The 15,920-nt window shown below is 40.0% G+C and overlaps 1 protein-coding gene across 8 annotated transcripts in view; it reads right to left on the minus strand.

Moving 5' to 3' along the window:
• DDX60L (DExD/H-box 60 like) overlaps nucleotides 1-15,920 on the minus strand; it is a 118,781-nt gene that overhangs the window by 25,748 nt on the left and 77,113 nt on the right. For all 8 annotated transcript variants that reach the window (XM_033215640.1, XM_033215639.1, XM_033215632.1 and 5 more), the window contains 4 exons: nucleotides 13,338-13,503; nucleotides 11,841-11,993; nucleotides 10,514-10,618; nucleotides 3,306-3,506 (listed from right to left, as the gene is read on the minus strand). In XM_033215640.1, coding sequence (XP_033071531.1) covers nucleotides 3,306-3,506; nucleotides 10,514-10,618; nucleotides 11,841-11,993; nucleotides 13,338-13,503 — 625 coding nt within the window. The remainder of the gene's footprint in view (nucleotides 1-3,305; nucleotides 3,507-10,513; nucleotides 10,619-11,840; nucleotides 11,994-13,337; nucleotides 13,504-15,920) is intronic.

A 15,920-nucleotide genomic window follows, 5' to 3' on the forward strand; every position in this document is an offset into this window, starting at 1 on the left:
CAGAAAAAGTCAAGTGACCTACAAAAAAAAAGGAATCAGTAGGGCCACAGATTATATCTCTACAACAGTAGATGCCAAAGAAAATGAAGCATCAACAATTTTGAAAACTAATGGCTCAAATCCAATAAATTTATGCCTGGTTAAATTGTCCTTACTACAAAAGAAACAAAAATCCCCTCGAATATGCAGGAGCCCAGAAAACAGGCCACCCTCATAAATGTTATTATATAAAAAACAACAACAAAAAACTTGAAAGTGTACTACTCTCTCTTCCTGGGAAATTAATCAAAATTAAGAGCTCAAGAATGGGGCCACTTTTACATAGAACTGGGTGTCGCTGTTCTCTGTGACTATCCAAAGGCACACACCTGACTCACTACAGGGTTCTGGGAAGACTCTTCATCTTGGCAAATGGAATCTGATGTAACTGGTCATGATAATGAATATATAAGAATATGGAAAACTTGGCAACCTTACAATGACATTTTATTAAATTTAAATTTTAATGTGAATTATGTATTACTCAACATGGGGTTATACCCCCCAAAATTGTTCTGATTGAAAACCTCAGGCAAATTTACCAAATTCTGGTATCTAATTCAACATAACTGCATCCATTCTTTAAAAAGCAAACACCCACATTTAGGTAGAAAAGACTGGGAGAAATATATCAAAATAATAAAGCAGTTTCCTTTGAGTAGCGGAACTATCGCTTCTTGGCCTTTTGGCTAAGACCAAGTGAGTAGTGGAACTAGGTACTGGTGAGTTTTCCTTCTTTCAGCTTTTCTATGGTTCCAAATAAACTTTTATAAACAGGTAATTTTATATTTAAAATACAGTTTTTATTTTTAATATAGCAATACTGTTTTCCTCATTCCTACCTGGAATTAAGAGTGATACATTTGAGAACAAATTCAATCTTTCATTTCAATTATAATTCTTCTGTTAATTCTTTAATGTAGAAATTTCTTATTGATCTAATTTAAGTGGCAAATGCTGACAACATAACAGAATTTAAGGTAGAAGCAAATCTATTTTTCCACAAAAAATATATAGACAGTCAAAAACAAGTTATATTATCAGTTTTCACTTATACTTGATCTCCTTTATAAAGGAAAAAGTAAAAAACAATATATAAAGAGAATGAAAAAGTTAGCAAGTGCTTTTCCCATTCTTCTCTTTAATGAATACTAAAGCAAAACAAACAAAAAAAAAACCCTAAAACTAAAATCATAAGACCTGAGACTATGAATAATAATAATAGCTAGCATTTATGTGTTTACTACTAATCGAATATGATGCTAAGAAGTCCTTGACTTGCATTAATTAGTTCATTTAATTTAACTACAATCTATAGTGGTTGTTATTGCCATTTTATGGCTGACAGTTCTGAGGTTTAGGAAAATGTAATCACCTTATTAAAGTTTAATCGTCAGTAAACAATTAAACCAGGGATGTATTCCAGACCTTTATGAGCCTATAGCCAAAATTCAACCACTATACTACATTGCTTTTCACATATTAAAATAACCCTGGTAATTCTTAGTGCCTTAAGGTCTTTGGTGGTAAAACAAAATTAATTATTTTGTTCTGTCCTGAAGAAACATATAATAATCAAGAAAATACAACGCATTAAAAGAGTGATGAAACTGAAGAGATATTGCTACTGTGGACCTAAAAAATACTGAGGCAAAATTAATATAGAGTCCATTTGGGCCAAGGTTGAGGACAGCTGTCTGGGACAGACACACTTCCAAGCTGTCCTAAGGAGTATTCTGCTCAGCTTTTGTTACAAGATTGTTTTAAAGGCAAAAGGGGACAAGAAGTGGGCTGATACAAAGTTTTTTGACAGGAGTTCTCATGGTTTTACAGAAATAACATTGATTTGTGATTGGCTATACATTGTTGAACTACAGGGAATGAGGTACGGTGTCCAATGTATGGTGCTTTATGGCTACTTCATGTCAGTTAGCCTAGAGCCCACATAGCAAGTGGCCTCAAGAGGTAATTATTTAGCTCAAGAGGGGAGTGAGACATGACTGCTGTCACACCCTGTCACATTCCAATGCCTCTCTGAGCCTGATAATTAAAGGGCACTCACATTCCTCAGATAAAAAGTTTCTTGGCTGGGCACGCTGGCTCACACCTGTAATCTCAACATTTTGGGAGGCCAAGGCAGGTGTGATGATTAACGCTGCGTGTCAACTTGATTAGATTGAAGGATTCAAAGCATTGATCCTAGGTGTATCTTTGAGGGTGTTGCCAAAGGAGATTAACATTTGAGGGCCGGGCGCGGTGGCTCAAGCCTGTAATCCAGCACTTTGGGAGGCCGAGACGGGTGGATCACGAGGTCAGGAGATCGAGATCATCCTGGCTAACACGGTGAAACCCCGTCTCTACTAAAAATACAAAAACTAGCTGGGCGAGGTGGCGGGCGCCTGTAGTCCCAGCTACTCGGGAGGCTGAGGCAGGAGAATGGCGTAAACCCGGGAGGCGGAGCTTGCAGTGAGCTGAGATCTGGCCACTGCACTCCAGTCCGGAGACAGAGCGAGACTCCGCCTCAAAAAAAAAAAAAAAAAAAAAAAAAAAAAAAACATTTGAGTCAGTGGGCTGGGAAAGGCAGACACACCCTTAATGTGGGTGGTCACCACCTAATCAGCTGACAGCAAGGCCAGAATATAAAGCAGGCAGAAAAACGTGTAAAGGCTAGACTGATTTAGCCTCCCAGCCTACATCTTTCTCCCATGCTGGATACTTCCTGCCCTTGAACATCAGACTCCAAGTTCTTTTGTTTTGGGACTCAGACTGGCTTCCTTGCTCCTCAGTTTGCAGATGGCCTATTATGGGGCCTTGTGATCATGTGAGTTAATACTTAATAAACTCTTCTTTATACATATATCTATCCTGTTCTGTCGTTCTAGAGAACCCTGACGAATACAGTAGGTGGACTGCTTGAGTCTAGGAGTTTGAGACCAGTCTGGGCAACAGTGAGCCCTCAACTCTACAAAAATAAAATAAAATAAAAATTAGCTGGGCATGGTGATGTACACCTGTAGTCCCAGCTACTCGGGATGCTGACATGGGAAGATCGCTTGAGCCCAGGTGATCAAGGCTGCAGTAAACCATGATTGCACTACTGCACTCCAGCCTAGGTGACACAGCGAGACCCTATCTCCAAAAACAAAAACAAACAAACAAAAAGAAAGTTTATTTTCTTCTCGAGACAGACTTCCTAAAGAGCAGCAGACCTGACTAGAGCCAGGTCAGTAATGAAGACTGAACTCAGGCAGCGTCCAGCACGGTACCTTTGCCTTGGCGTCCTCTGGGTCATCTCCCTTGGAAGCCAGCAGCATGAGTCGCAGGACCAGGGTTACGCTGAGAGGGAACTGTCCTCTCAGCTCAGGAACACTGGATGCAAGGAGTCTTTTTATTTTGGGCAATGGGATATCAAAGAAATATACATTTCCAAGCAGGTCTTGACCTCTTCTTCCAGCACGACCAGACATCTGGAAGCAGCAAAGAATCACAATGTAAAACCTCCCCAAATAATTTCCTATGAAGTCCAACGATCTATGACTTTACACTTGTTATCCGGGGTTGTGTCAAATTGTGCATTTAGTCCTGAAACTAATCTATGTTAACATGGCACTTAAAAAATACAGTGTGGCTGGGCCAAAGAGATAATGAGGCACTGTGATATATATTTGGTCTTTGGCCCCAGTCGCTGGCATATGACTCCTGAAATCCTTGGACTCTCCAACATCTTTGTATAAATAAGTTGGCTGATGGCTGGCAGTCTCTAGGCAGCTTCAGGATGGGGACTGGTCACCAGAAAGACCAAGGCATGATTAGAGGAATGGGACTTTCAGCCCCTCCTCGCAATTTCCGGGGAAGGGAGAAGGGCTGAAGGTTAAGTTGATCACCAGTGGCTAACGGTTTAATTCATCAGGCCTGCGTAATGGAGTTTCCATAAAAACCTAAAGGGACTGTCTCAAAGAGCTTCCAGACAGCTGAATACACGGAGGTTCCTGGAGGGTGGTGTGCCTGAGACGGCATGGGAGTTCCATGCCCCTTGACCCATACCTTGCCCTCACAGCTCTTCTTCTGTATCCTTTATAACACCCTTCATAATAAACTGATAAACGTAAGTCTTTGAGTTCCATGAGCCACTCTAGCAAGTTAACTGAACCCAAAGAGGGGGTCATGGGAACCCCAACCTGAAGCCAGTTGGTCACAAGTTCCAGAGGACCCGACTTGTGACTGGTGTCTGAAGAGGAGGCAGTCTTGGAGACTGAGCCCTCAATGTGTGGAATCTGATGCCATCTTCAGGTTGGTAACACGGAATTGAATTGAGCTGCAGAACTGACTGCTCACTTGGTGGTGAGCAGAAATCCCCACACATCTGGTCACAGAAGTCTTGTGTGTTGATTGTAGTGATTATTATAAAGTGAGATAATAGAAAAAGCAGTTTGTGTTTTTCCTTATATTCAGAGGTAGCGTCGTTAACAGGTATTCCCTATCATGCAGACAACTGTACCAGGGATTGTAAGATGATATGTAAAAGAAACTTACAAATGGAACCTGCTGTCAAGGAGCTTAGAGTCCATATACCCCCCACTCTTTCTCACCACACACAGACAAAGAGAAGGAGAGAGAGAGGGAGGGAGGGAGGGACAGAAAAGGAGAGGGAGAGGGGGAGAGAGAGAGGAATAGAACTAGAGAGTGGCTTAAATAGGGAAAGTTTTCAGCCTTGTTTTCAATCAGACCCTTTTTTGCAAATGAAGGATTCAAACTTCTTCAGTTCTGCTTGGTTGAAATAGTTGAGTCCTGACTGGGTGGTTTCAAGCTCCAAACCAGAAGAGTCTGCTGGATGTTTCCTTCAAACAGCTGGAAGTGGGGAATTCCAACCACACTTGGCACCACCAACAGCAACTGTTCCCTATTTAAGCCATTTTCTCTAACTCTTTTAACAAATAGAGTTAAAAGTAATGAAATTTAAAACGTGTGCCTAAGCCTCTTGAGATACAAATCAAGTAAATTTATTGAAAGAGACAACATTTTGAAAGGCTTTGTGGAAGAGGTATGTCAAGGACCAACTAATTGCAGAAGAAATAACAGCCATTTATTCAATGCTTAATATGTGCCAGGCCCTTTGTATAAATTAGTTTTAGGCAGTCGTCATAATAATCCAGTGAGGTAGAGAGTATTGTCAGTCCCAGTTAAAGATAAAGAAGGACCTCTAATGTGATTTTGAAAAAAAAAAAAAAGAAGAAGAAGAACAAAGATGAGAAAACTAAGCACAGAGAACTTAAGTAACTTAGCCACAATCTAACAACTGAGAAGTAGCAGATTCAACTAATCCCTGATTTTTTTTTTTTTTTAATCAAAGTCATGTCCCCAAGGACCATGTAAGCCTGCCTCTGGGAATCCTAAAAATGAGATTCCTGAAGATTACATGGTAGACAACCCATGCAAAAAAATGATACCAGAGAAGAGAGCAAGAAGACAGAGATTAGAAAGATGATTAGAAACAGTAAGAAGATTAGACTGAGCAGGACAAATGTTCATGAGCATAAGAATATACATATTTTAGACAGAGAGCAAAAGGGATTTTGTTGATAAAGGGTTTGAATATTGCCAACATTTCTATATTTGATCCAAGAGTAGAATTCGCCATCAAATGTTCCCTTGCCAGAAAATGACATGAAGAAAAACTATGCTATCCATCATCTGTGGCACAGAATAGAATACGGGCAAATGATAACCAGGAGGACTGTTAAAGTAGGCCCCTGGCCAACAGACAGAATGGACTCCTGTGGCTGAGGTGCTCAAAGTTAAAACAGAACTAGGTAGCCACAGCAGGGTGAGGGAGTGGTCATGCACGCTGTGTTCTCAGAAACAGGTCAAGGTGTCAAAGGACCCTTCCTACAATCAAGCCAAACCAGCTGCTGTTGGTGGTGCTAAGATAAACTGTGGTTGAAAATCTCCACTCCTAGTTGTTTGAAACATCTGATGGAAACTTCTGGTTCGAAGCTTGGAAACCATTCGGTCAGGGCTCAACTATTCCAACCAATCAGAACGGAAGAAGTTTTTTTTTTTTTTTTTTTTTTTTTTTTTTTTGAGACGGAGTCTCGCTCTGTCGCCCGGGCTGGAGTGCAGTGGCCGGATCTCAGCTCACTGCAAGCTCCGCCTCCCGGGTTTACGCCATTCTCCTGCCTCAGCCTCCCGAGTAGCTGGGACTACAGGCGCCCGCCACCTCGCCCGGCTCGTTTTTTGTATTTTTTAGTAGAGACGGGGTTTCACCGTGTTAGCCAGGATGGTCTTGATCTCCTGACCTCGTGATCCGCCCATCTCGGCCTCCCAAAGTGCTGGGATTACAGGCTTGAGCCACCGCGCCCGGCCAGAACGGAAGAAGTTTGAATCCTTCATTTGCAAACAAAGGATCTGACTGAAAATAAGGCTGAGAACTTTCCCTATTTAAGCCAGACCCTCCCTTTGTTCTTTGAAGAGCCTACTTTCACATACAGTAAAGGCTGAGATTCTCCAATCTGCCGATTATTTTTTACAGAAAATAAAACTGTTTTGCCTCTGCAGATCTCATGTCCTTTTGTTAACACTCTTACAATAGCCCTGGGAAAAGAATGAAGGAAGAAGGATGCTGGCTACAGAAATCGTGAGACAGAAATCTGAGGGCACCACTGTAGAAGAGTAATTGGACGATTTTTGTAATAGATTAAGCATCAAAAGCAAAGGAGAGAAAAAGCATTAAAGATGACTCCGGAGTGAAAAAGTGTGCACAGTAAATGAAGAAGGAAATGTTTATTAAGGACCTTCAATGTGTCTCTTTCCTAGTTCACTTAATCCTTACAGAGGCTGTGGGGTAGTGATTATCACAGCCATTCTGGAGATAGTGAAGGAAGATCCAGCAGTTCAGATGTCTCACCTGAAGTCTCACATCTGTTTGACAATAGTCACCTCATGTCTGCAGATGTTCCGTGATCATGGTTTCCATTACACCACAACTGAAAATGCCAGCCTAGCATAGATGGATGCACATTGTACAGAAGAAATCATCAGTTCCACAAATACCTTCAGCATCTCTTGTCATTCCCATGCTAATCGGTATTTGAGATACAAATTCCTTAATGGAATTTACAAGAGTACATAACAACAACAGTGAGAGAACAAGTGCAATCACATTTCCCCAAAGCTGGAGTAATCAAACAAGACTTCAAAGAAAACACATAAAGACAGTTCAATCAGACCCTTGTAAAGGGGCTACGATTTCAATCAGGGGAAAGAAGGGAAAGTCTCTAAGAGGAAGAAGGAGAGCAAAGGTCCTGATGAACAAGGCATAGCAGAAATGAGAGGTCAGTTACTAAAACAATTTGTGCCAGAAGGTTCTCACTAGGAAAAAACAAGAAATAAATATATATATATTTAAAAATCACATGGTGATCAGGATGCAAAGGCCCTACTAATAACAGCTGGCATTCATCGAGCACTTACTATGTGCCGGGCACAGTTCTGAGTGGTGTACATTTTTCAGTTAGTCCTCATAATAACCTTCTGAAATATAATTATTCTCACCATCGTACAGATAGATTGAGAAACTGACACCTGAGAAATTAACTAACGTGTCCGTGGTTGAACAGCTAGTAAAGAGTAAGGTCAGATTTAAGCCTAGGGAATCTAGGACCAGATCCCCCTATATTCATCCTTATACACACTCCTTCAGAAGCACTGTAAAGATCTAGCACATAGGTACCTGAGGCAAGACTTGAGCCAGGCCACCAGGGCAGGGGCAGGGCAACAGGCTGGTTTGAATGTAGGCAGAATCAAGGTAACGCTGACATGGTGGTGAAGAGGCCCAGGAAAGGATACCAAGAGACTGTGAAAGCAATAAGGGCATTCTGATGACTAGAGAAATCCCAGGCTTATGCCAATAAGGAGACTTCTGGAGACCCTGGGAGGCAGTGAATGTGTTTTTGCTTATGGGAGAGAAGTGACTCATTAGGACCCAGGCAGCAGACTATGGTAGGCAGCTTTCTCAGTGGCTGCTCCCAATGATTCTAACAATCACAGCTTCCTGCTACTCACAGCCTTGTGTAATCTGCTCTCCTTGATTGTTGAAGAAAAGCCAGGAAGGTGAAGCTAACAAGTATTCTCTTTATTTTACAGGCAATAAAGTCCTACGAAGATTGAGTAACATGAGGAAGACACCTAGGAGCAGGTCATGACATGTATTTGACTCATAATAAATGCCATTTGAAGGAATATATAAATGAGTATATTTTAAATGATAGAAAATGGAAAGACCAAAAGGAGAAAATGGCATGTTAGCAGAAAATCCACATCATTTTTTTTTTCAATCAACACAGTAAAGCATATTATTTGCTTTAAAGACCTAATATAAAATACATAGTTCAGGGGTCTGTATTACCCGCTGTGCTAGGAAAAATCACACTCCCATGAGACTAGATTCCTCTATCAAAAAAAGCTAGAAGGAAGGAAGATGCATAGCTTCATGCCTCCTATTTAAATAGATCTAGAGAAAGAACAAGATTTTGATACAGCTGGACAAAGTCACTGAAGTCAGTTCCTGGGAAACCAGCTTTGGAGACTGAAATTTCTATTTATATTTCTAAATAATAATTAACTGTTGAGTGAGAAATGTAAATCCACAGGTAGATTTTCTTTTTTCAAACTTTTAAGTTTAAAACATAGTAAATGCTTACTTCTACTTGGAAGATGTGTCAAAATACTGAGGTGAAGTCAAAATAATGACAGCTAAACTAAGGCTGTAGCTATATGATCATGACGAAACTGAAATGTATGAAATACTTTTGGTACAAAAGTGCAAGCAGTAGAACTAACATTTTCTGGTTCTCATCATATGACACACCCTTCTAGACAAATTGTAAATAACATGGAAATGCATTTCTGATTTAAGTGCATTTCTCTAAACAGGGGCAACCTGACATTTGGGATGATTAGGCCGTTGTTGAGGGGTTTAAGTGCAAGGTGTAATTCCCAGAAAGGTCTGCCACCTGACCCTTGAGAAACAAACAAAATCCATTCACAGAGAAAATATATTTTATTCTGTCCTAGGAGATAATGCTAAGTCATTGGGGCAGGATAACAAAGTAGTTCCACTTTCGTTATGGTCCATAGTAAATAAATGATGTTGGATTTCTTCCAAACAAGTGATTCTGGCAAGGAAGAGAAAAAAGGAGACCATAATTCTGAAGGAAACAAAAGTCCCTTAAGAGAAACTTTGCTCACTACATGAAAAGGAGAAAGACTGAAAAATTCCAGCTCAGGGACTTTCTGTTTTTCCTAACAGCACATGGTAAAAGGTGAAATGGTCTATAGCTATACTTGAGAAAAGGAAAATACGGCTTTTAAGGGTGAAACAGCAACATCCTAAAACATCATGAAATGGAGATAAACTCCTTTTCTCTGTAAAATCAAAATCTTCACATTCCAGTCTAGGAGAGTTCACATGATCTACATTTGAATAAGAAAAGAGGAAAATTTCAAGAATAAGCAAAATGAAAAAATTTATATTTTATAATTTATCTTTCATATTTTGAGACTAGGAAAAAAAATTGTCAGGTTTTATTTTTAGCAGTGTGTAGAGAGGAAGTAATTTTTCTCCCCTTTGACTTGCAATATATACCACATATAGGATGTCACATAAGGAAATGAGAAGATGCTCAGGTATAACATCTTTGTCTTTGTGTCTAAATCTCTGTTATATAGCCCTTCTCTTTTATTTTTATTTTTCTCACTCTCAAACTTGTTTTTATCTTTCTTTCCTCCCTCGCCTTATAAGACAGACATATTTTTATCCTTGATTTTTAAAAAGTTATCTATAGAGACCTCCAAGTAACATTTCTCACTCCAGAAATTCCACTAAAACGATAATGAAAACCTTTTTTTAAAAAAAGCATAAACCCCCAAGAAGGTGAATGGTATTAAAGTTTTGGAATTTGGAAAACAGGTGGTCAATGGCTCCTAAATACTCAATACTAAACTTGAAGTAAGGAAGTCAAAACCTACCTAATTTAAATGACAGGATTCCCAAAAGACCCAGGAATTGATAATACCAAGTGCCACACACAGAGAAAGGCAAATTAAACGAAACAGATAGTGCAAGGAATTTCAGACCATTTTACACACTGCCAGAAAAATAAAATAAAGGAGCACTATAAAGGATCAAGAATCAGAACAGCTGTATATTTCTCAAGAAATATAAAAACTACACTAAAAACTGAACTACATTAAGATTATTAAGCCAATAAACACTAACTGTGAGAAAATAGTGAAACAGATAAACCACACAACATGAAGCAACAAGATCTCAGGCCACTCAACTCAAAAATGCTATGCCACATAGGAAGTAAAAGGAAGGACACAAACTGTAGCCTGTTACCAGATGCGAGTGCCACATGGTTCATTATTTCACACTCAGCCTTCAGCGGTGGGAGTTAAAGAGTCAGAGAGTTACCTGTCTGTAATTTAAAGCATCCAGATAGACTGAGTCTTGAGCAAACACAACAGATTTGCATGGCATGTGGATCCCTGAGGCAAGTGTTCCAGTAGCTGTCACTACCTAGGAAAAAAAAAAAAAAAAAAGAAGAGTTCATACACAATATAGCATCTCTATAAGGAGACAAGGTCTATTTTCCATTCCAGTCACTGAACAACTTTTAGAGCTTTAATAAACCACATATCTTTAAAACTAACATACTAGCCCCACTGTTCTTGCAACTGCCTGAGTATTCAAAGAACACTGCTACTTCAGCATCCTAACTGTTGCCATTTGCTCGCCCTAAAATCATTTTCTCCAAATCTCCATTTGCAGGCTTTCTCTGATCTCTACATAAATGTCCAAAAAGACTTCCTGCACCATCATTTCTAAAATAACCATGTTTACTTGTCCCTCCAAGACCTTAAGTATCATGAGGACATGGGCATTGATCTCTCTCAGCCACTGCTGTACCCTCAACACCTGGAAGAGTATGGGACACAGAGCAGATGCACAATAAACATGTATCCAATAAATTCATGAATGAATGAAGAACTAGCATACACATGTTCCTTAAGATGGGGTAATAATGTTTTGCCTTATTTATTCTGGACAACCACCTTCTCTTATTCTCATGTTTGTTTATGGAGGTTTTATCCAAACAGATAACTGATCTAATTAATTGAAGCATAATAAAGTTACATTTTCCTTCTTATTTACTTTCTTAATATCAGTTATGTGCCCAGTCACCTATTTAGTGCTAGGTGCATATAGCTGCTCTCTCTTCCTGTCAAATACATTAATATTAACCTATGCCATAATTATTTCAATTATTTAATGATGAAGAGTAAGCAAAAAGACTTTCTAATTGATATTTATAAACTCATCCAAATTCAACCCATTATTTGCTCATCTTTAAAAGTTCATCAATAAAAAGGAAAGGCTCAAATCACTAAACTTCAGAATTTAGCCATAACGAGTACCATTAAAAAAAAAAAATGTATCTGGCTAGGTGTGGTGGCTCACACCGGTAATCTCAGCACTTTGGGAGGCCAAGGCAGGTGGATCACATGAGTTGATACCACAGCTATACTACTTCATTATAAATATTATTTTTCAGTGTATAAATAATTTTTAAACTCCTCTAATAAATGGGATAGATGGAGAAGCAGAACAGTCCAGCGAGTTGTAATAAAAAGACACTGGTTAGATGAGAAAAACAACTGGTATAATTTTTTACCTTTTACTGGTATTCAGCATCATATATGCACAACTTTATTTTTTTAATGCAAAGAAATGTACCTACCCTAATAAGCCCTTTTACAAAGAGTATTTCAACGAACTCTTTTTCTTTAAAATACATGCCGCTGTGATGATATCCAATTCCCCTTTGTGCTAAAGCCTTCAGTTCTTTGCCGTTTCTTGTAAATCGCACTTGTTGTAATACCCTATCCAAAGTCTAAAACAAGAGAGAAGTGTAAAACAATTGATCATGTATTTTATTTAATTTCAAGTTCAATCAGAATCAAAGGACATTTTCATGAACAAATCACTTACATCTTGCACACCGTGAGGCTGTCCTTTGACCCTGAGCCTACATGTTTTATGACTACAGAAACAATCTGCCCATTTTTGTGAACAGACTATCTCAGAGAAGAGGCACTCATAAACCAAAGGCGAAGATGCTATTGAAGCAGCAGATCAAATGCCCAGGACAGATGAGTAAACGATCTTCTGCTGCCTGAGAGAGAGAGACTAGTTCTATACTGGAACCTTAAGAGTCCTTTTCAAGCAAAGAGAGAGAGACTTCTCCAAGAAGGCAGAGCAAGATCTCTACTCTAGATGCTCAGAGAATTCTTACTTTCACTGTGAACCACTCAGAAGTCATATCCAACCCCTTTAAAATGTCCATACCCTCACAGCCTCACTTCTAAGAATGTATCCTCAGGAGGAAATCCAGCAGTTGGCAAAGATGTCAAAGGTAAAAATGTATTACAAGAACAAGAAAAAATAATAAAAATAGCCTATGCAGCCTACAGTAAGACAACTGGTTACATAAATTATAGTCATCCACATAAATATACACTATGAAGCTATTAAAATAATAATGTAGCTCTATTGTTGGCAAGAACTAAATAGGTAAGGGAGGAAAGGAGATTACAGACTAATTTGTATATAATATGGCCTATCTTATTAACAAATAAATACACGGAATGTCTATGTGAGTGTGGACATGCTTGTGACTACAGGCAATAGAAAAAAAAATATCTGATAGAACAGTGAGTCTCTCTGAGCTGTGACACTATTTTTACTTTTTATTTTCAAGTACTTCTCCAATGGACATAAATTACTTGCATAATAAAAAATGTTTAAATGCCATACTATCCTTGGATATTTCAGTATCTGTTTAATAAAATGTTTTGAATGTTATATAGAAGGTCTCTGAAATTGAAACTTTCAGTTGATATTATTTAAAATACATTGTGTCACACAAACCCAAACATGACCAGTATTAAAATATATCATGTTGAATTGAATTCTAGAATCAGGCTATAAACTAATCCAGGATAATAGAGTGAAATAAAATAAGAGGCTGACATTCACACTGAGCAAGGAAGAGTCACCTATAGAACTTCAGCACATTAAATTGGGATAATCATTGCAAAACAGACAAAATAATACACAGAGATAATCATATTTCAAAGGTATTACACAAGTCATTTCAGTGTTCAAAGATATTAAACAATCACTATGATAAAATGTCACAACTGTAAAGTATTATATTAATAATTCTCTGACGTACTGAGCCTTTGTCCCTGGTAACCTCAGTGTGCAGGGCTTTGACATCAGCATACGTGTGGTCCTCAGAGATTTCCAGAATCTTCAGATTCTCCAGGAAATTAATATATTCAGCTCTATACATTAGTTTTCTTTCCAGTTTTTTAGCCTTCTTTGGGTTTTTTTTAATGCTATTATTTAACAAAAAAAAAAAACTTTTAAGTAATGAAAACTCATATTCAGTTATAGAAAGAAGCCTAAGGCCCCACAGATTTCGCTTGGTCATCCGACATTGACAGTAGCTCCATCATTCCTGACTTGGTCTCCCCTTCCTCACATGTACTTCCACCATTTCATCTAGCAGTCAGAGCCCCTCATCAGCAAAATCCCCTGTATATTCTTCCTTTTCTCTGCAAAATTTCTCCTCCTTCACGCTGTAACAGATACCCAGTTCTTCTCAGGAAAATTCTGCTCCTGAATCTCTTGAGCAGTGGCCAGAGCAAAGTGGAAAAGCAAAGGAAAGGGGGTGGGGTGCGTGGCACAGTCTAGAATGAGTTGGCACATCCTCTGATCCCACTAACTCTGGTCTAATGAAGAGGGTTCCAGACAGAAAAGGGTATTTTAAATATTCATGCTGACAACAGGGACCCTTCCTGACTAGGCCTAAGAGAAAAATTGATTATACCATTAAATACTCTTTATTTTCATGGCCAATATCATTCACTACACATCCAACTTGAAATGTAGTTTCTAGTCCTGAAAAAAGACTGACTGAAGAGAATCAGTCACCGAGAAGACCTGGAGCTTCAACATCTCTCTCCCAGGTACTTTTCCCTTCTCCTATGTCCAACAAGCAGAAAAAAGACCAAAGCAGTGGTGAAATCAATAGAGAGCTTGCCCTAGTCTTTAGGAAATATCTGAATTACAAAGGCTATGAAAGTTGTTTCAATATTGTTACAGACTGAATGTTTTTGTCCACCTCAAAACGAATTCATATGTTGAAATCTTAAACTCCATGTGTGATATCAGAAGGTGGAGTCTTTGGGAGGTGATTAAGTAATAAAGACAAAGTCTTCATGAAAGGGACGGGTGACCTTATAAAATTGCCTCCAGAGAGATCCCTCGCCCCTTCCACCATGTAAGGACACAGAGAAGACAGCTCTCTATGAACCAGGAAGCAGCTCTGTCAACACCTTGATCTTGGACTTCCTAACCTCCAGAACTGTGAGAAATAAATTTCTGTTTAGAAGCCACTTAGTCTATGGTAATTTGTTATGGACTAAGACAAATGTTGAGGGAAGGTTTAATTAGTCTTTCAAAAGTGTTCATGAAGCACTATTACTACGTGCCAGGCAATATGCTATTATTAGGGGACTCAAAGAAGAATATGCAGTTCTTGTAAGGGAACTCCCAATCTAAAGAAAATAAAGCTATGGAAACAATTGCAATGCAGTGTTATAATTGATCCAAATGTTTTAATGATTCAAAGTGAAATGACAACAAAAGACAAAGGGTAATAAATCTATCTGAGGGAATCATTATAAACTTCAGAGAGAAGACAGATTTAAAACAAAAGATGTGGGGAAATGAGCAGATTTATGAGCCAACAGAAAGGAAGGCCCTCCATGTAGATGAAGTGTGTAGTACATAGATTCATATGGTAGAGAGCAATTCGTGTGAGTGCCTACCCTTTAACAACTCTACCAAGCAATTCAGAAGGAAGAACTTTGTATGTAGGACAATCTAACTAAATGTGCACGTTAGAACTGATGGCAGCAGTGGCCAATCTGGGGCGGCCGCTGCCATGACACTGGCTTCAGTCGGGGAGGCAAGTCCAGGACTGTGTGCTCCATGGAGCCAGCAGGAGCTGGGAACAGGTGGAAGTCCTGCCCACTTCCGAGTTGACAGGGTGGGAGACACATTCCCCAGGCACAGCTGTAGCCACCCAAGCTGCAGCTGCAGCTGCAGACCCAGGCATCCCTGTGCTCTTGGGGGCCAGGAGCAGGCAGGAGCCCTGCCCTTATGGGCATAGCTGCAGCCACCCAATCCATGGCTGCAGACCTGGGCCTCCCTGTGCACTTGGGTGCCAGGAGTGGGCAGGAGCCCCACCCTCCCAGGTGTAGCTGCAGCCACCCAAGCTGCAACTGTGGGCCCAGGCATCTCTGTGCTCTCAGGGGCCCAGGAAGGCCACCTTGCCCCTGCAGGTTTGGAAGTGCCTGCTCCCACTACCTGGCCTCTCTCTGCTCCCAGTCCCTACTCCACAGGCTCAGAAGTGTCTGTTCCTGCTGCCTGGCCTCTCCCTGCTCCTGGTACCCACTCCAATCTCAGAGCAAAGTTGAGGCCAAGCCCAGGTGCTGTCACAACCTAGCCAGGTATGTGCACGCTCAGGACAGTGCTGACATGCCAGACCCCTGTTGGTTCGGCCCTTTCCAGACATTGAGTGCCAGTGAGCATGGGAGGGAGGCCAAGGCAGGGGCTAAGAGCAGCTCGGCGCTGGTCTGCAGGCGGCTCTTTGGCACAAACAGCCTGGGTGCCATGAACAGCAGCAGGAGGCAGACAAGCTCCAAGCAGAAAGGAGTGGGTCCCTGGTGAAGTTCCACCTTCAAGC

The sequence above is a fragment of the Trachypithecus francoisi genome, unplaced genomic scaffold (assembly GCF_009764315.1).
Source record: "Trachypithecus francoisi isolate TF-2019V2 unplaced genomic scaffold, Tfra_2.0 Lachesis_group1, whole genome shotgun sequence".
NCBI classification, from domain to species: Eukaryota; Metazoa; Chordata; class Mammalia; order Primates; family Cercopithecidae; genus Trachypithecus; species Trachypithecus francoisi.